This window comes from Rattus rattus, chromosome 11 (assembly GCF_011064425.1).
Source record: "Rattus rattus isolate New Zealand chromosome 11, Rrattus_CSIRO_v1, whole genome shotgun sequence".
Classification (NCBI taxonomy): domain Eukaryota; kingdom Metazoa; phylum Chordata; class Mammalia; order Rodentia; family Muridae; genus Rattus; species Rattus rattus.
Window position 1 is genome coordinate 22028499 of NC_046164.1, and position 17419 is coordinate 22045917.

Below are 17419 nucleotides of genomic sequence, written 5' to 3' on the forward strand. Positions count from 1 at the left end.
AGGGGGCTGGCAGGGAGCCACAGAGCAGGGCATGTCTGCTGCTACCTGCCCAACTGCATGGCTAATGGGTTTTGTGTCGATTTCCTGCCAAGCTTCCCCCCAGAGCCTTGGGCAGGCGCACAGCACCCAGTAATGTGCATAAACACTCGGGAAAACAAAGTCCCCCAGCCTGGGTGCTCCGCCTGGCTCTTGGTCTGGTGTGGCGATTCACTACCACATGAATGTTGAAACCTCTCCCTCTGCTAGTGCTCCTCCAGAGCAAGACTCTGACTTGCTGAATGAAAAACCAGAAACGCACAGCTTTACAGTCACACCTCATTTTCAATGTGATACTCCATGACCTGTGACCAATTTGGAAATTTAAATTAATGTTCAGAGGATGGCCGTCTGTACTTGTTTTGAAGTGTATGCGGAGGATACTACCCAAAGAGAGGCTCCGACAGAGAGCAGGGCTGATGCCAGTCCAAGCTGAGCCTCCTTTCCCAAGCTCTCCCTGCACAGCTCCTTACCTCCCCAGGACGGTGACTGCTCCCTCCTTCCTGACCCTGCTGTGCCCTTCCCCCACCACCGTTATGGCTGATCCTGGTTGTCTTGGCCTTCCCTCCCCTAGAGCAGTGCTTTTCAGCCTTCGTAACAATGCGACCCTTTAATACAGTTCCTTGTGTTGTCGTGACCCCAGCCATAAAATTATTTCATTATTGCTTCATAACTGTAATTTTGCTACTGTTGTGAATCATAGTGTAACTGTCTGATATGTAAGATACATGATATGCAGTCCCCCAAGAAAGGGTCCCCTCAGGTTGAGGACTACTATTCTAGACAATGAATTCTCAGAAAATGAAAATGTATCTTGGACATTTTGTAAACTCGGTGTAAGTCATGTCTAATGCAAATATATACATATATGTGTAAGTATGTGTATGTATGTATATATCCGTGTGTTAGATCTTTCTTTTATTGAGCAACACAGTGTTTAAGTCAGTTCTTACGCTTTAATGACCAAGATGACCTTGTAAGGTAAACGTAAACGCTCCTGATTTCACAGATAAAGCCAAGGCATAGGAATGTAAATCACAAGGTCAGTAATGAGTGAGTGATGAACTGATATTTGAGCTATGTGGAGACCAAAGTGTGCTTTAACCTCTGTGATCAATGGGTCCCAGCATCGTTGACCGGTGCCTTTTGCTTCATAGTCACTGTTTACCACACCAACGATCACAAGAAGTACAGATCCTACTTTAAGAACAAGACAGTTAGTCCTAGGGTGGGGTGGCTCATGCCTGGAACAGCAATGAAGAAACTGAGGCAAAAGGAATTCAAGTTCAAGACCAGGCTGGACTATCTAACCAGCTTGAGGCCAATCTGAGCTCTACTGAGATGTAACAGCAGCAGCAGTATCTACTGAATTAGAAGGACTGAGGCCTCGGAGCCCACAGGCCTCGGTGAATGGGCAGGAGAGCCAATCCCCCTTCCTTCCTCCCACACTATGGTTTGCTCAGTAGCTATTGGAGACACTGTAGATGGCTGTAAGTAAATGCTATTTGTGAGGAGAAATGACAACAGTTAAAAGTGACCTATTTCTTTCTTTTTCGTTTTTTTGTTTTTCTCCAGGTTCAGTCATTTTTAGCATCACTGGATGGAGAGAAGCTAGAACTCTTGAAAAATGACCTAATTTCTATCAAAGACATCTTTGTAGCCAAAGAATCAGAGAATGAGGAAAATCCAGAGGAACAAGGTAAAAGGCAGTAACAAACAGGAAGGTAAACCAGGGGCCTGGGCCTCAGACACAGCTGCTGAGAAACAGGGCCCTTGGAACAGGGTGGGGTTTATTTAATCCAGGTGTTCTTCATGCGGCTTCCAGAATGACCTGTGCAGCCGTTGTGGGTAGAGGGCTGGTCTCAGTGATGTGTAGCCCTTTCTTTAGTGAACGGGAACCCCATTTTTTCTCTGGTGTCCAGCCGTCCCTGGAACATCGCAACACACACACACACACACACACACACACACACACACACACACACACACACACAAATGCAGAAAATAAAATGAACCAAGAATACAGTGTGGTGGGCCTAAATGACCACAATATATGCGGTACCTTCTAACTCCGTGTGCCTGCGTTGTTCAATGTGACTGAGGGCCATGGCATGCAAGGCTTGCAATAGGTTTCTTTGCATGACTTCATTATTCCCTTCCATTTCTGTGTGTAGGAGTTGTGTATTTGCAAGTGTCCCTCGCCCTACCTGAACAACACCATTCTTGGTGCAGGAGGCTGGTAGCCTAGCAGCACATCACTTGACTGTTAGAGACCCCATGGTCAATCCCACCAACCACACAACAAGTCCAGTTCTGACCAGGGCTGGGCCATTTTCTCTAAGTGTCCCAAGGGTGAGGTGTTTCAAGTTGAAGGCCATGGAGTGAGTGAGGGATACACATCCAAACAGCCCTCTCCCTTGTCTTAGATACTTTTCTATTGCTGTGACGAGACCATGACTAGGGCAACTTATAAAGGAAAGGATTAAAGTGTAGTTTTAGAGGTCAGTCCATGACTATTGTGGCAGGGAACATAGATGCAGGCAGACAGGCAGAACTTATGTCCTTACCTGCAGGGAGAGAGAGGAAGAGAGGAGGAAGAGAGTGGGGCAGGCACAGAGACAGACAGACAGACTGAGCCTAGCATGGGTTTTTGAAACCTCACAGCCATTCCCTAGTGACACTTCCTCCAACAAAGCCATACCTTCTAATCCTTCCTAAACAGTTCCACCAACTGCAGACTAAGCATTCAAATGTATGAGCCTATGGGGGCCATTCTCATTCAAACCACCACACCTCTCAAAAGTGACTGGAACCCAAAGGAATCTAGAGCCTATTTTATGAGAAGCAAGGCTTCCTTTGAGAAGGGAAAAAGATATTCTCAAAGTTGGCCATGCCCAATGACTACATTAGGTCATCCACTTGAGAGTGGAACAGAATCAAGCATTTCCCTGTGTACATGTGGGGTGTCTTTCTACAGACGGCAGTAACAAGCACCACACCACAGGTACCTCCTGTAGCTATACCAATGGGCAGAACAACCACAGACACAAGGCCAGCTGCTCCTAGGACCAATAGAAAAGTCTGCTGGAAACCTTTTCACTGATTTCTTGAACAAGTCATGTGACCCTGCTGAAAGGAGCGTCTTCACTGTATCCTGGAGACAACGCTTCCTACTCTGGGAACCGGTGGAAGGCTCAGATTAAATACCATCCTTAAAAACACATTTATGGGCCTTGGCATATGGAGCTGCTCAAATACGTTAGCTGTTGCTATTGTTTAGTGTGCCCACACATTACTAGGGAGGTTGGGAGGGTAGAGTGAGCTGCAGCTTTTACTGATGTTTGTGCCTGTCATTTCCTCGCCATGCAGAGGAGTGATAATAAGTCCCAGAATCATGTGTTCCTGGGTGTGTCATATACCTTTTATCAAAGCTCAGACATGAGTGCTCCGGGGCTTGAGTCTTGAGGTTCAGGGCAAATTATTCTGTGTATTCATAAACATGTTTAATCACCGTTTCCCCCTTTAACCCCACATGCTGAACTTCTGTGCCTCACCTGAATGAAATTCATGCTCATCACATCAAAATAAAAGAGCCCATTGTACTGAAGTGTAGATAGGGGACAATAAATATCAGAGGCAACTGGGAATAATCATTTTGTATGTTCCTACAAAAGTCACCAAAGATAGCAACCTTATCATTTTTCTAATGAAGAAACTGAAGTACTAGGTGTCAGAGGAAATGCAATTCACATTGGGGACCAAGGTGACCTGATAGATGCCCCTTCCCAGCACTAACCATCACCCCATTAGTCCTTCTTCAAGCTCATGATACTTGAGTTAGATTTAGGTCCTTCTGGGTGTGTCTTTCCAAAAGGATGTTTAAAAGGACCCTAGGACTGGGGATGTGACTCAGCCAGTAAACACTTGTCCTCCGTGTAAGGACCCTAGTTTGAATTCCCAGAATCTATATAACAAGCAAATCTGGGAGACAGGAGGCAGACACAGGCTTGTGGGCCAGCTAGCTTGGCCTTTGGCCTTTTTGTTGAAGCCCTTGGCCAATGAGAGACGCAGTTTGAAACAGCATGTGAGAGGTCTCTGAGTCATCTTGTTTCCCCACACATGCTATGCATGCACATACCACACCCACAGATACATCCACACTCATATGGACACACATACAACACACACACACACGTACACAGATACCCACAAACACACACCCCACACACATATACACTGCACATACACCACACACATATCACACACCTCACACTCATATCACACATACCACACACATACACCACACACACACCACACACACAGATACACACACTACATATATCCCTATACACACACACCACACATACCACACACACAGACACACACCACACATACACATTGCACACACACCACACACATACACATTGTACATACACCACACAGATCACACACATATACACTGCACACACCACACACACACCTGACACTCACACCACACATACCACACACATACACCACATATACACATCCCTGCACACACACCACACATACAGATACACATACCACACATACTACACACACACAGATACACTGCACATAGACACACAACATACACACCACACTCAGAGATACACACACACACACACACGGACTGGAAATTTCCCACGCATCAGAGACATGGCTGCAAACGCAAAGTGAAATACTATTACATTGTTCATCAGCTCTGTTCTTTGGAGAAGAAACTGGGTTCCGCTGCCAAACAGAAAGTGTTACCACAGGCGATGTGATGCATTCTCATTTAAATACAGAGCCTCATTCAGTAAACTGAGAAGTTTGGATTTTATACACACACACACACACCCTGAAATGCTGAATATCATATTTTAAGGAAAAATGATAAATTTGGTGACTGGAAAGGGAACACGGTAAATTTGTCTCTCTTTTCCTGACAAAACCCTATTATCTCCTGGAATAGATCCATTTTCCCCAAAGGGCATCTCCAGTGATCAAAACACTATTAATTTTCATTAACTTAATTTAATAAATAAATGTCATTCAGACACTTAATGAGGCACTGGGAGAGAAGAACAGAGGTGTTGTGAAGTCAACCCCACCACAAAGGCATATGACAGCTCCAGGAAGGGGGAGGGGTTACCCAAAAAGACACAAAAAGGGATTTCATTAGTGAGATGCAAAGAAAAAAAAAGAGAGAGAGAGCAAAATTATGGCAGAAATTTAAGCATTTCACCAGGATTTATTTTTTGTATAATGCATTTATATTCCTAAAATCCTCTAACAATTAAATAATTTCCTCTGTAGTCTCAGAAAGTGTAACAGCGAACTGTTATCTTCTAGATTACATTTAATAGCGGCTCTTGAATAGCACTGGCTCACGTTTGCGTGTTTGTCTTTTTGGCAAACCACACAGCCATGGCCCTCCAATTTGCTTTACCATGGCTGTGAAACAATTTAAAAGGCCCATTTTCTCTTTCTATTGCCTTGAGGAAGTCCTCTTGGCCATGCATACAGACCGAGATTAGCAGGAATAGTCTTTGTTACAACATTGACTGTCATCAGTTTTTATATATTTTTAGTGATTTTCCCCCTCTGAAATACATGATAAAAGTTACTGGTCTATGTTTAGTAGAAATGATGCACTTTAGAATCTGGGGCCTCCTGAAGCATTTGTGTTCAGATTTACTGCCAGATGCCACCAAATATATTATATTAATCTTGGATGTCTGTGTCAGTGTGGTGCATAGCAATTCATATGCACAGTTTTCCACTTTACAAAACAATTCACTGTTCTGTTTGGATCTTACAGTAATCAGAAGGGAAGGGTGAGGCTGGGGTGTAGCTCAGTGATAGGGTGCTCACTGAGCAGGAGTAAGTCCCTGGATTTCATCCCTAGCAGTTCTATGTAGCAAAAGTACAGCAGAAAATTTTACAAAGAACAGGGGGTGCATTTTGTGATCCCCAGTTGATGGGGGAGGGGAGAGCTGAAGAAGCCTGGTGACTGGTTTCAGGTCCCAGAGGTTGAGGAGTGGGACTGGAGTGGGTCTCAGCCAACGTCTCCTACCCTGCAGCACAGCCTCCCTCAGAGTGGAGGAGACTGGGCCATTCCCGGATGAAGCCTTGCCCATACGCTTTTAGTAGAATCTCCTTTTTTCCCTCTCCCTCTTTCCTCTTCCTCCTCACCCCCTCCCTTCCAACCTCTCCTTACTTGGCTAATGGGGTCTCATCCTCAAGTCTCTTCAGGCATCATTGTGTAAGAAGCATCCTCTGAGAACTACATTACAGCTGCAAACTACGTTACGGCACTCACCTCCTGGTTAAAACATTCCCCGCTGTTGCCTCATCCTGAACTAAGGCACTCGCCACTGTCTACACCCAGTGCACACGTGTCACTCGTGCTGTGCAGCCACACTGTTCTCCTCCCTGTCCCCCTGAACTTGACAGGCACATTCCCTGCTAGTCTTTATTGCCACTACCGAGTGTCTAGAACACTTCTCCCCTGACCTCTGAGGCTATCCTCAGACAGGGGCTACACCCCCAACTCCATCGTTCCCTTCTCAGTTCCTGTATGACTCACATACAGTAGAGAACTGTTTGCTAAAAGTGGGAAATTGGTGTAAATGAATTATTGCATACCACATTGAGTGAACACACAAAGATCTTAAACGTGTTGGGTGGGAATTGACACTAAATGAGAACACGGAGGCTCCGGCTTTTAAAGGCGCATCCATTCCTCATAGCTTCCCCCTAACCCTGACCTGTTCAGGCTGCTATAACAAACATCACAGTCTACCCTACAAACTACAGGAACTCATTCCTCAAGTTCATAAGGAAGTGTGAGATCAAAGCCCAGGCAGATCTGGTGCCTAGCGAAGGCCCATCTCTGGGTCACAGTCAGCATCCTCTAGCCGCGTCCTCTCGTGGGAGTGGTGGCCAGTCAGTTCTCTGGGGACTCTTTACAATCTATCCATGTGAATGCCTTACTTATGACCCAAAGCCCCTGCTCTGAATACTCTCAGGTGTCAACATACGAATTTAGGGAAACACGAAATTAGCACCTTTTACATAAAATTCCTAAACTCGCTGCTCTTGCAGAGGGCCTGGGTTCAGTTCCCAGCACCAACTGGACTGACTCACAGACATCCATCCAACATCCGCTTCTATCCTCCACTGGCCTCGGTGGGCGCCAGGCACACCCCTTGTACACACATACATATGTGTAAGCAAGCAAGGATAAAATTAATAAAGATGAAAAAGGTTATAGTGAGATTTCTAAGTTCTAGCTACCCCTAGCCTTCTCCCATGGTTCTTACTTCTCCATAAATCCCATCACTTGACAGAAATGCTTTGTTTATCTGTTTGTTTATTAGCCTGCCTCCCTGTGAGAATATACACAAGGGTGAAGATTTGCCACACACTCGCGGGCCACCCTAACTGTCTTTAGGAGCTGCCCATTAACCAAGTTTCTATAAAACTGAAACTGTTATATCCATGCAAGTGTTAGGTACACTATTTTCCACGTGCCTAGCCTTCCCCAGAGATATACCTGGGCTCTGTCATAAGCCCAGGGAGCTTCTTCACAGAGGGTTTTGTACACATGCAATTGGGCAGATTAATGATGGTCTCCCTCGGGGAGGCTCATAAACCCATTATGGAATCAATACTTCAGCACCAACCAGAAACTTTAAGATGCCATTGCCTTGAAGTTACAGACAAGAAAAGCGAGCCTGTAGCTTTTACTAACCTCTGTTGTCTACCAGGAGTATTTCCGGTTAGTTGGTTGGTTTGATTGCTTTGGTTTTTGGTTTTTGGTTTGTTTGATTTTTTTGTTTTGTTTTGTTTTTTTGAGACGGGGTTTTTCTGTGTATCCCTGGCTGTCCTGGAACTCACTCTGTAGACCAGGCTGTCCTGGAACTCACTCTGTAGACCAGGCTGGCCTTGAACTCACAGAAACCCACCTGTCTCTGCCTCCTGAATGCTAGGATTAAAGGCCCGTGTCACCACTGACCAGCCAAGGATATTTATTATTTTATGATATATATATATGTATGTATATATATAACCAATATTATATTATTACTGTTACATATATAAGATACCTTAATAGATTATCAATTCAAATAATATTTTCTTTAGCACCTATTATGGTCCAGACATCATATTGGGAATGAGTTAAACTCTTCTCTGTCCTTCGATAGCTTCCCGCCTGAGAAAATAGATCATTAAAAAGTATTATAGCACCACCCAGGAATTCCAGAGAACCTTGGGGAATTTCTCCAGAGAGATGGTATGACGTCAGAGTACACACCCCTCGAGAATTCTGCTCACTCAGACCCACGAGTCCTTCCTCAGCACCGCACACAGGGCATCGGCAAAGTTGCTATAGGAAGCATAACCACTCTCTGAGCACCAGGCACCAGAGGCCTGACGCAGGTCATGCATATTCTCGGCAATGGGCTGCCACCATTGTGGCAATACACACAAGGTCTCTCCCTACCCACTGTCACCTCTAAGCCAGCTCAGGGGTGCCCTAGTGCCAGAGGCCTGCAGCTAGGCTGTGGCAGCCCTCTCCAGCCTGCTGCTTCCCTGCCGTGCTCACCAAGGGAAGCCGTGACATCTGTCTTCCCAGGCAGCCTCAGGGCACCCTGCCAAAGCCTCTCCTTAGTCTACCCTGAGTGCCTGCTGCAAAGTCAGGGGCGCTGCCACATTCTGAAGGATGAAAAATAAATGAATCACGCGTCTTGCTGCTGTCTCATTCTGTTCCTAGGCCTAGAAGAAAGCGGGGAAGAATTTGCTAGGATGCTTACAGAGCTCCTGTTTGAATTACATGTCGCCGCCACACCTGACAAACTCAATAAGGTTGGAACCAACCCGTTCTGTCTTTGGTTTTAAAAGGGTCTGGGGAAAGAGGGTTTTGGTGGTAAGACTCCTCAGATTGCAAGAAATGGAAAAACACCCCCCCTCACGTCCCACGACATAGCAGGGGGAGGGGAGTCTGAGGTCAGTAATTAGTATCTGTGGAGGCACCGTGGTGGGTGCGAGGCTTCTGAGACCTCCGTTCTGTAATTTACGGGTAATTATCTAGTGACCTTGAAAAGGTCACTTGCCCTTTCACAGTGAAATAGAATGTTCTGTCAGAGGATGATTATCAGAGTGGGGTGGGGGGATCATCACGGGACTTTCCAGACTCCGCTCCCAACCTTGCTTTCTTAAAGAGACATGCGGGCTTTAGATCAATGGGAGGGTCACTCCCTCTCCTCCTGCCTGGGCTGACACTGCTCCGACACTTCTTGGGGCAGTCCAGCTTTGGCATTCCAGATTCCCCTAACACCACAGTGCATTTTGCAAGTGACTACCAGGTCTTACTGTAGGATTTGAGGAGATGCTGGTCATTAATTATTCAAAGCTATGGAATATTTTTTTCTCCCTCCCTCTCCCCTACCTCTTATCTCTTCCCTTACCTAGTAGTGGTTTGCATAGGCGCGCACCCGTTATAATGGGTGAAGAAGGGGCAGAATGAGGTATAGAGGTGGGGAGATGAGGAATTTCTTTCTCTCTCTTAGGGGTCGGCCATCTGGCGGGTCAGCTGGGAAATTATCTCTTTCATCTCTACAGCCACTGCTTGGAGGGGAAAGAGGGGACTTCTTAGTTGCACAGGCAGCCTTTATTCCTAAAAGAGGACTTTTTAGGGTGTCTCTCCCCTAATCTGCTAGCTCCTAAATTATCTCCTAACATTCTGACACGTTAAACTTTGACATGGGCTTTAAGCTAACTTAGCGTTTAGCATAAGATGAGCGACATCTCAAAGGATCCGATGAGCTCTAGATAAGTCTGTCTCTGAATTCAGGAAGGACAGACCAGATTGGGGAAGGTGATCCCAGCAGTTTCCAATTAGCCGCGATTTTGTAGGTCATGGGTTACCTGTGTTGCTCTCCTGGCATCCCTAGAGGTTGGAGGAGCTGCCATGAATCAGGAACAGAGCTGTCAATCTTCTTCTCATCGCTACATTATTGGTTCCTGAGATGATGAGGACTTTAGGAAAACCACCGCATGAGGAAACTGGCTTCAGCCATGACCCTCTACTGATTTCTAACCTGTACAAGAAAGAGCACAGTTCATCTCTTTATCACCAGCCTTGAAACATGAAAAATACACTGTAGTTTTTGCAGCATCTGTCATGTTTCTCATCTGAATATTGTTTTAAAATACCCTTTTAGAAATTCTTAGGCCCTCCGATGTGATCTAGCTACTTTCCACCTCATTCTTGTTTCCTAGTTTATATTATGAGCAATGAGGTTGCTGTCTACGGGGCTTAAGGAATGGCCCCACACATCTGCCCGGAGGGTCCGGGTTGAGAGAACTTGGTTTTCAAATTCCCACGGTAAATGTATTGTTTGGTTGGGGCCATTGCAGGCCATGAAGAAAGCTCATGACTGGGTTGAAGAGGATCAAAGCGTGGTGTCAATAGATGTGGCCAAAGGGTCCGAGGAGGAAGAGAAGAAAGAAGGAAAGGAAGAGAAAGCTGAGGAATCTGAAGAAGACAAGGCAGGGGGCAAAGGAGCTAAGACTGTAGAGGTAAATCTACCTGCATTGGCCATAGTTATCTATGATAATTCTATAAGTGAGGAGAGCCATTTTCTATTTACACCGTGTCCTACATTCTCATAAGACTGCAACAGACAATCCAGCTTTCTATCCCAGAGTAGATTTTGTAGCTTTTTTCCCCCCATAATTTTATAATTTAAAAGCAGAAAGATCTTCCGGAACATAATTGATTTATCTTTATGCAAATGTGTTACTATAAATTGTCTTTATGCTCCCTCGCTAATGAGGCGATTGAAGCCCTCTTTTATTGCCGCGGCTTCTTTCCTTCAGTTTCCTACACTCATATGCATATACTTTATGTCCTGCCTGTGCTCCAAAAGTCATCTTCAATAATTGTTCCTTATGCTGAGTTCCAATTTTAAAGCGACTAAGGTAGATGACTCCAAGGAAAAATGTCCACTGGAGTGCCTTTGGGCATCTTCCCTTCCACACACCCCACTTACCATAACCTACCTATTCCGTGGCAAGCACCATTCTGACTGCTGAAGACACAAATGTGAATAGCTTTGTCTTATCCCTGGGGACATAGCAGCATTGTCATTTAGTGACAATGCTGTACACACACACACACACACACACACACACACACACACACACACACACACACATTTTGTCCGCATGGTTTGTGTTTGTGTGGAAACCAGAGGTTGTCTTTTCTCACCCTCTTCAGTCATTTTCCACCTTATTTTTTGAGTCATCTTCTCACATTAAACCTGGAGTTCACATAGCATTGGCTATGGCCAGTGAGCCCCAGGCATGAGCTCATCTCCATCCTCCTGTCCTGGGGTTCAAGCTGTGCAGCACTGATGTAGGTGCTGAGGGTCCACACTCAGGGCCTCATGCTTGTGCCAAAGCACTTTACTGACTAAGCCACCACCCCTGCCCCCTTGAATTTTATAGGGATACTGGATTACATCATCTAGGTGCCGGGGTATGGCTCAGTGATACAGTATGTGCTTTGAATCCTGTCCGGATTTGAATGTGACAGGGATTTTTTTGAAAAGAGGCTGCTTAGTGAATAATTCTCTTATGTGCATTCATTTCAGGAGGTGTACATGTTATCCATTGAAAGTCTGGCTGAGGTCACTGCACGCTGCATCGAGCAACTCCATAAAGTTGCAGAGTTAATTCTCCATGGACAAGAAGAGGAAAAACCAGCTCAAGACCAAGCAAAAGTTCTGATAAGGTTAATGCAACTTTTAATTCTTACTTTTTAAATTGCATGTGTGCATGTGTGGACATGTGTGTGCTTGTAGACATGTGTGCATATGTGTGTGTGCCATTCAAATACACATATGCACATACCCTAAACACCTGAAGATTAGATTTTCATGTTGACTGTTGTTATAGTTCATTTTAAGAAATAAAGACTCCCTTACGAATACATTATGCAGCAATAATAATAATAATAACGATAATAATAATAATACATAGGAGTTGTTTTGAGATTTAAAAGGAGACACACTAATACATGTTTATTTTAATAGATCAAATTCTTCTAAGCACAGAACATTGAGGGTAATTATATATTCATACCATACCAACAGAGAAAGGACACCCTAATATAACTTCTCAGTTACCTGAATAGAAGTAGGCCGACACCCACCACCCTTTTCAGCAATTTTACCTGCCCTGCCTGCTCTGTTCTCTGGGCGTGCTAGCCTCTAATGCAAGACAGTTCGCTGCAGGCTGCATTCCTGAGCCGCACACTGAAGTTCATGTTCTTCAATAAGCAGTTGTTGTTGTTATTAATTTATCTAGTATTATGTAAACATAAATATGCAATATATATATATGAAAACAGTTGGAGTGGAATCTTTTTTGAAAATAGAAAATAGTGCTAAAAACATGTCATTAACTTTTATGTATATAATTATATGACGTGAAATTTCAGCAACTGTCCAAATACCCCTTTGTTATTATTAAAACAAGGGATCCAAAGTAACCCCCAAGAAAGGCACACACACACACACACACATACACACATACACACATACACATACACACACATACACACACACACATACACACATACACATACACACACACATACACACACACACACACACACACACACATACACACACATCCCCCTCATTCATTATCCACATGCGTTTCGCCAGCTCACTAATTTTACTACATCCGACAAGGCAAATTATGTATTTAGAAATAAACTACACATTATGTGATAATTCTAGAGAGATAGTGTGTTTTCTTTTTAACATATGGAAGGAAAAGAGAAAGATTTTAAATTGCCGAGGACAGCATCTAGCTACTGCCTTGTCTCTGTACGGATCTGAAGGAAGAGAGCTGAGAGTCAGAAGTCCCAGGGCATGAATCCTGGGACATTGCTCTTAGCACCTCTCCCAATTCCCTTGTTCATTCCAACTTTATCCAGCTGCGCTGACCCCTAGAGGGTCAGTCGTTCAGTGAGTGCCCTCCCACCACCTGCCCAAGAGCACACAGCATGGTTCTCTGCTGTCTTCTGGCCTCACCCACAGTGATTTCTTCAGTCAAATTTCAGATGGATGGACGCCTCCATGCGGTTCATCATACCTAATACTTAGGCCCAGGGGTGTGGTTCAGTGGCAAGTCTACTAGCACATGGAGGCCCTAGGTCTACTCCCCAGCATCATACAGGAGGGGAGGGCTGAGATGATGACTGATTCAGGGAAGTACTTGCCGTGTTCACCTGAGCACCTGACTTCAGTCTACATCAACCATACAGAAAAAAACAGATGGGGCTGCGGGCACCTGTAATCTCAGAGCTGGGGAGGTGGAAAGAGAAGGCCCCTACCTCCTCCCCCACCATGTAGCATATGCACATGTAAATACCTCTGTACACACACAAGAAAAGAATATATAGGTTAGATAGAGTCTATCAAGAAACAAAACAAACCACCTTCTTTGCCCTCAGTAGATCTCCTAACATGCAATAGTCTTAATCCGGAACTTTTGTTTTTCGAATAGCATTTTGTTTACTATAAATCGAACACTGTAATTGTTAGGAGAAAATCAGGCGGAATATACATTGTTTGGTGATCATATTGTTTTCAGTTTTTGTCATCTGTGGTGTCTAAACATTCTGATTAATTTTTGTCTTTCTTGCTTTATTGGAGTAAAGACTTAAAAGTGAACGGCCAAAGAAAAGTTTGAATTTTGACATGTTGTAAGGACGTTTTCTAGGGATTGTTATCTTGAAACAAATAGGAATAACACATTCAGGATACAAAGAGAACTGGGTGTGCTAGAGCATGTCTATAGTCTCAGCTCTCTGTAGGCTGAGGCAGGAGGATCTCTGTAAGTCAAGGCAGGCCAGACAGGGACACAGTGACGCACTACCTAAAGGGAAAAGGAGTCGGGTGCTGCCAAGCATGCCCATCAGCCTGGGTTGTTATCTAGCACCAAGAGGGGTGCGTGCGTGCGTGCGTGCGTGTGTACGTGGTTGCGTGCATGCGTTTGCATGCGCGCATGCGCATGACTGAATGCCTGCATTTTCGTTTTAATCCTTTTTCTACACTCACCACTACGTCCCGTGCAGGTTACTTGGCAGGTTCCGTTTAGTCATTAGATGACATGTGAACGAGTGCCTCAGTGAACGTTCATTATTTTAAAATGACCCAAACGCTGGAGAAAAGCCACCCACCCTGAGTTTCCACTCCTGTGAAATGAAAAAGATGCTCGAGCCTGATGTTTCCCTGCACATGGCTTCGATTCTAAACGGAGGGCAAATTAATTAGAGGATTGTTCCTTAATTAAACACGGAAAGATGACTGTGAACCATGGGTGACTGTTGAGGAAGAAATAAAGGGTGCACATTTCTGTACAGCGATCTCAAACTTGGGCACTGTCCTTTTGACGTCATATTGCCATTCATGTCACTGCCATGACCTTTATGTTACTTTACCGAACCCCTCCCCACCTCTTTTTTTTCTTCTGATTTCAGATTAACCACGGCAATGTGCAATGAAGTAGCCTCCCTATCGAAGAAATTTACAAATGTTTTAACCACTGTTGGGGTAAGAATCCAATTTGGACCATCATTTTCTTACATTGTTGAGGGAAGTGGGGCTGTAAGGAGAAGTCAGGGACTTAGTACCTTTTGGCACAACTCCATAATTACAGCTGTGCCGTCATGCCATTTTCTATAATCAGGCTGAGGTCCCCTCTCTAAACACCACTAGCCTCGAGCTCGCCTCTGCTTGGGCTGTGGACTCCAGTTTGCTGGCTCAGACATCTGGACTGTTTAGTGAGCAGTCAGGTCTCCATGGACCTCACTTTATTAATATATCAAAAGAAAGGATGTCAAATGAAGGTTCCTTTCCACTGCTTATTATCCATTATTATATCACTCAAGAATCTCTATTAAAATAATTAACTTTAAATATTATCATTCAGTATTGCCCTCAGTCTGATAAGCTACATATAAGACTTTCAAATGGAAAAAAAAGAGTGTTGTCAATTAACATCTAAGTGTTTCTGTTCTTAAGATAATAGCTGTGAAGCACTGCATATATTTCGATGTGTGGCTTCTGATTACATATCTAGGTTGTGCCCTTTTCTGTCTCAGCCCTTGTGGGCTGGGGACATGGCTTAGCAGATGAAGGATTTCTTGTGCAAATGTGAGAATCTGAGTTCAGATCCCCAGAACATGCCTGCAACCTCAGTGCTCTGGAGGGAGACTAGGGGCTCCCCCCAGGGCAAGATGGCTAGCTAGATTAGCCCAATGGGCTAGCCCCAGGTTCAGCAAGAGACCTTGTTTCGGTAAATAAAGAAGAGTGTGATTAAAGAAGACACCAGGCATCAACCTCTGCCTCCATACACGTGTGCACACACATGCCCTCCGCACATGCATGTAAACATGTGTGATCTCCCATAATACACACACATACATGGGGGGAGAAGAAATCAGTCGTATTATAAAGCCCCTCCTGAGTAGGGCAGGAGAAGCAAGTGGGAAACACTTCACTTTTATCTTCCTACTTTTAAAGTCCCTAGATGCAAGGTCTGACTCTCTTTCCCAGAGACACAGGAAACAGGCTTTAGTCAAGGTATTTACAATTGCAGTGTACAGCATTATAGGAATGACTGGAACTCTGAAACCAGGGCTATGCTCTCTCTCTTAGGCCCCTGGGGGTGGGCTACAAATGGCTCAGATAAAGGGGAGCTTTATGGAAGTTGGTGGAAGATTGTGAACAGCTTTGGGGACCCAGCGACAGAGCTCACTCCCACTCTGAAACATCACTACAATCTGTCTCGTCTTTCACATTCCTTTTTCTGAGTCAGAAGCTTCAGAAAACCACCAGCATGGGTCAGAGGGTCAGATGGCCATGTTGGTGTCACTCAGCTGAGGTTGGGGGCAAGATCACCATGTAGATCTGCGTAGCTGCTGGGGTGTAACTCCACTCTAGGCAAAGAGCAGTTCTTAAAAGAAATGGGATCTCTGTCCCCCGTATTTTCACTTAGGACTCTATGGATAAAGGGTGAGTTAATACAGGCCACCAAACCATTCTGCTGTCAAGAAGTCTGGTTTGCTCATTCTGTCTTGGGCTTAACCTGATTTAGGTTTTCAGCAATGCTGTGTCGTCATCTGTAAGCAGAGTGATGGGGAGATAGAAGCCATTGATAGAGGACTATCAGTCATTGGGATGTTGATACGGAAGCACAGCCCTCTACTCCAAGTTACCTGATGACAGGCTATGGTGGGAATGGTGGGTTCCCAAAACAATGTGAGGGCTTTCCTCATCAATTCAGCTTCCAAACTCTTCTGCTGCATCTCCCCACTTTCTGCAGTTCACTACTGAGGACCCCAAGTTCCAGAGACAGGAGCTGATACACCCAGGCCTCTCCATTGACCTTCCAGCTCCCCACCAGCAGCCTGTCAGGCGTTAGACAGATAATCAACTGTTTAGTGTCCCCGGATTGTCTGTGGGGTTTCATATGAATTGTGTGGGGTGGGTTTTTCTCCCGGAGTCAGTGGTATAAGGGACACTGTTTTCTTCTCCTGCACCATATCAGACTCTAGCATAGTGCTTCCCAAAGCATGCCTGGCAACCACCTGAGACCTTGTTAAAATGCAGATTCTTATTCAGCCTGTCTGTGTGAGCTGAGGACAGGGATTCTGCATTGTTAATTAGCCCTAGGGTGGCCAAGCCAAGATCTTTCCTGAGCCAAGGTCTACATTGGCCGGGCCAAGTTTCTGGCAGGTGGGTATGTGCTTGGACTTACAATTGTATGCGTGCCCAAACACAAGCACGGACATTTTCAAGTGCAAACATCAGCAAATGCATGTTGTCCATTTGGAGACGGTGAAAGCTACATCTAAAATGGAGCTCACCACATGCCACAAAGTCCCAGTCTGCAGCTCTGAAGAATCATTTACATCCATCATTGTTTCTGCTCTCCAAAGCAGCCATTATTCATAACGCGAAGCCAACGAGCATGCATTGCTCTCCAGGCTCCATTTAAATGGCTCACATATCTCATCGATTCTGAAAACCGATGTCATCTTGCTGCCCTTGTTTTGATTGTATCTTAGAGGTTTATTGATAATCACATAAACATGAGAGCAAATTCTATCATGGTTTCTCTGGTTACTTACTAAGGTGGACTTGAGTGTTTGAAGAGGTTCTTCCCCACCCCCTGCCAGACTCCACTGTGGTTTCCTCAAAAAGGCATCAGTCTCTGAAGAGTAATGTCAGTGAAGGAAGGCTTTTCTGGAAAGATATACTTAATTCAGATGCTTTTGTTTGCTTGCCTTCCA

General features: G+C 44.9%; 1 protein-coding gene across 1 annotated transcript in view; it reads left to right on the top strand.

Annotated features, from left to right (window-relative positions):
* Fam114a1 (family with sequence similarity 114 member A1) overlaps window positions 1–17419 on the top strand; it is a 71578-nt gene that overhangs the window by 49439 nt on the left and 4720 nt on the right. Inside the window, exons 8-12 of the mRNA XM_032916526.1 lie at window positions 1612–1735; window positions 8819–8910; window positions 10465–10626; window positions 11703–11842; window positions 14603–14675. Coding sequence (XP_032772417.1) covers window positions 1612–1735; window positions 8819–8910; window positions 10465–10626; window positions 11703–11842; window positions 14603–14675 — 591 coding nt within the window. The remainder of the gene's footprint in view (window positions 1–1611; window positions 1736–8818; window positions 8911–10464; window positions 10627–11702; window positions 11843–14602; window positions 14676–17419) is intronic.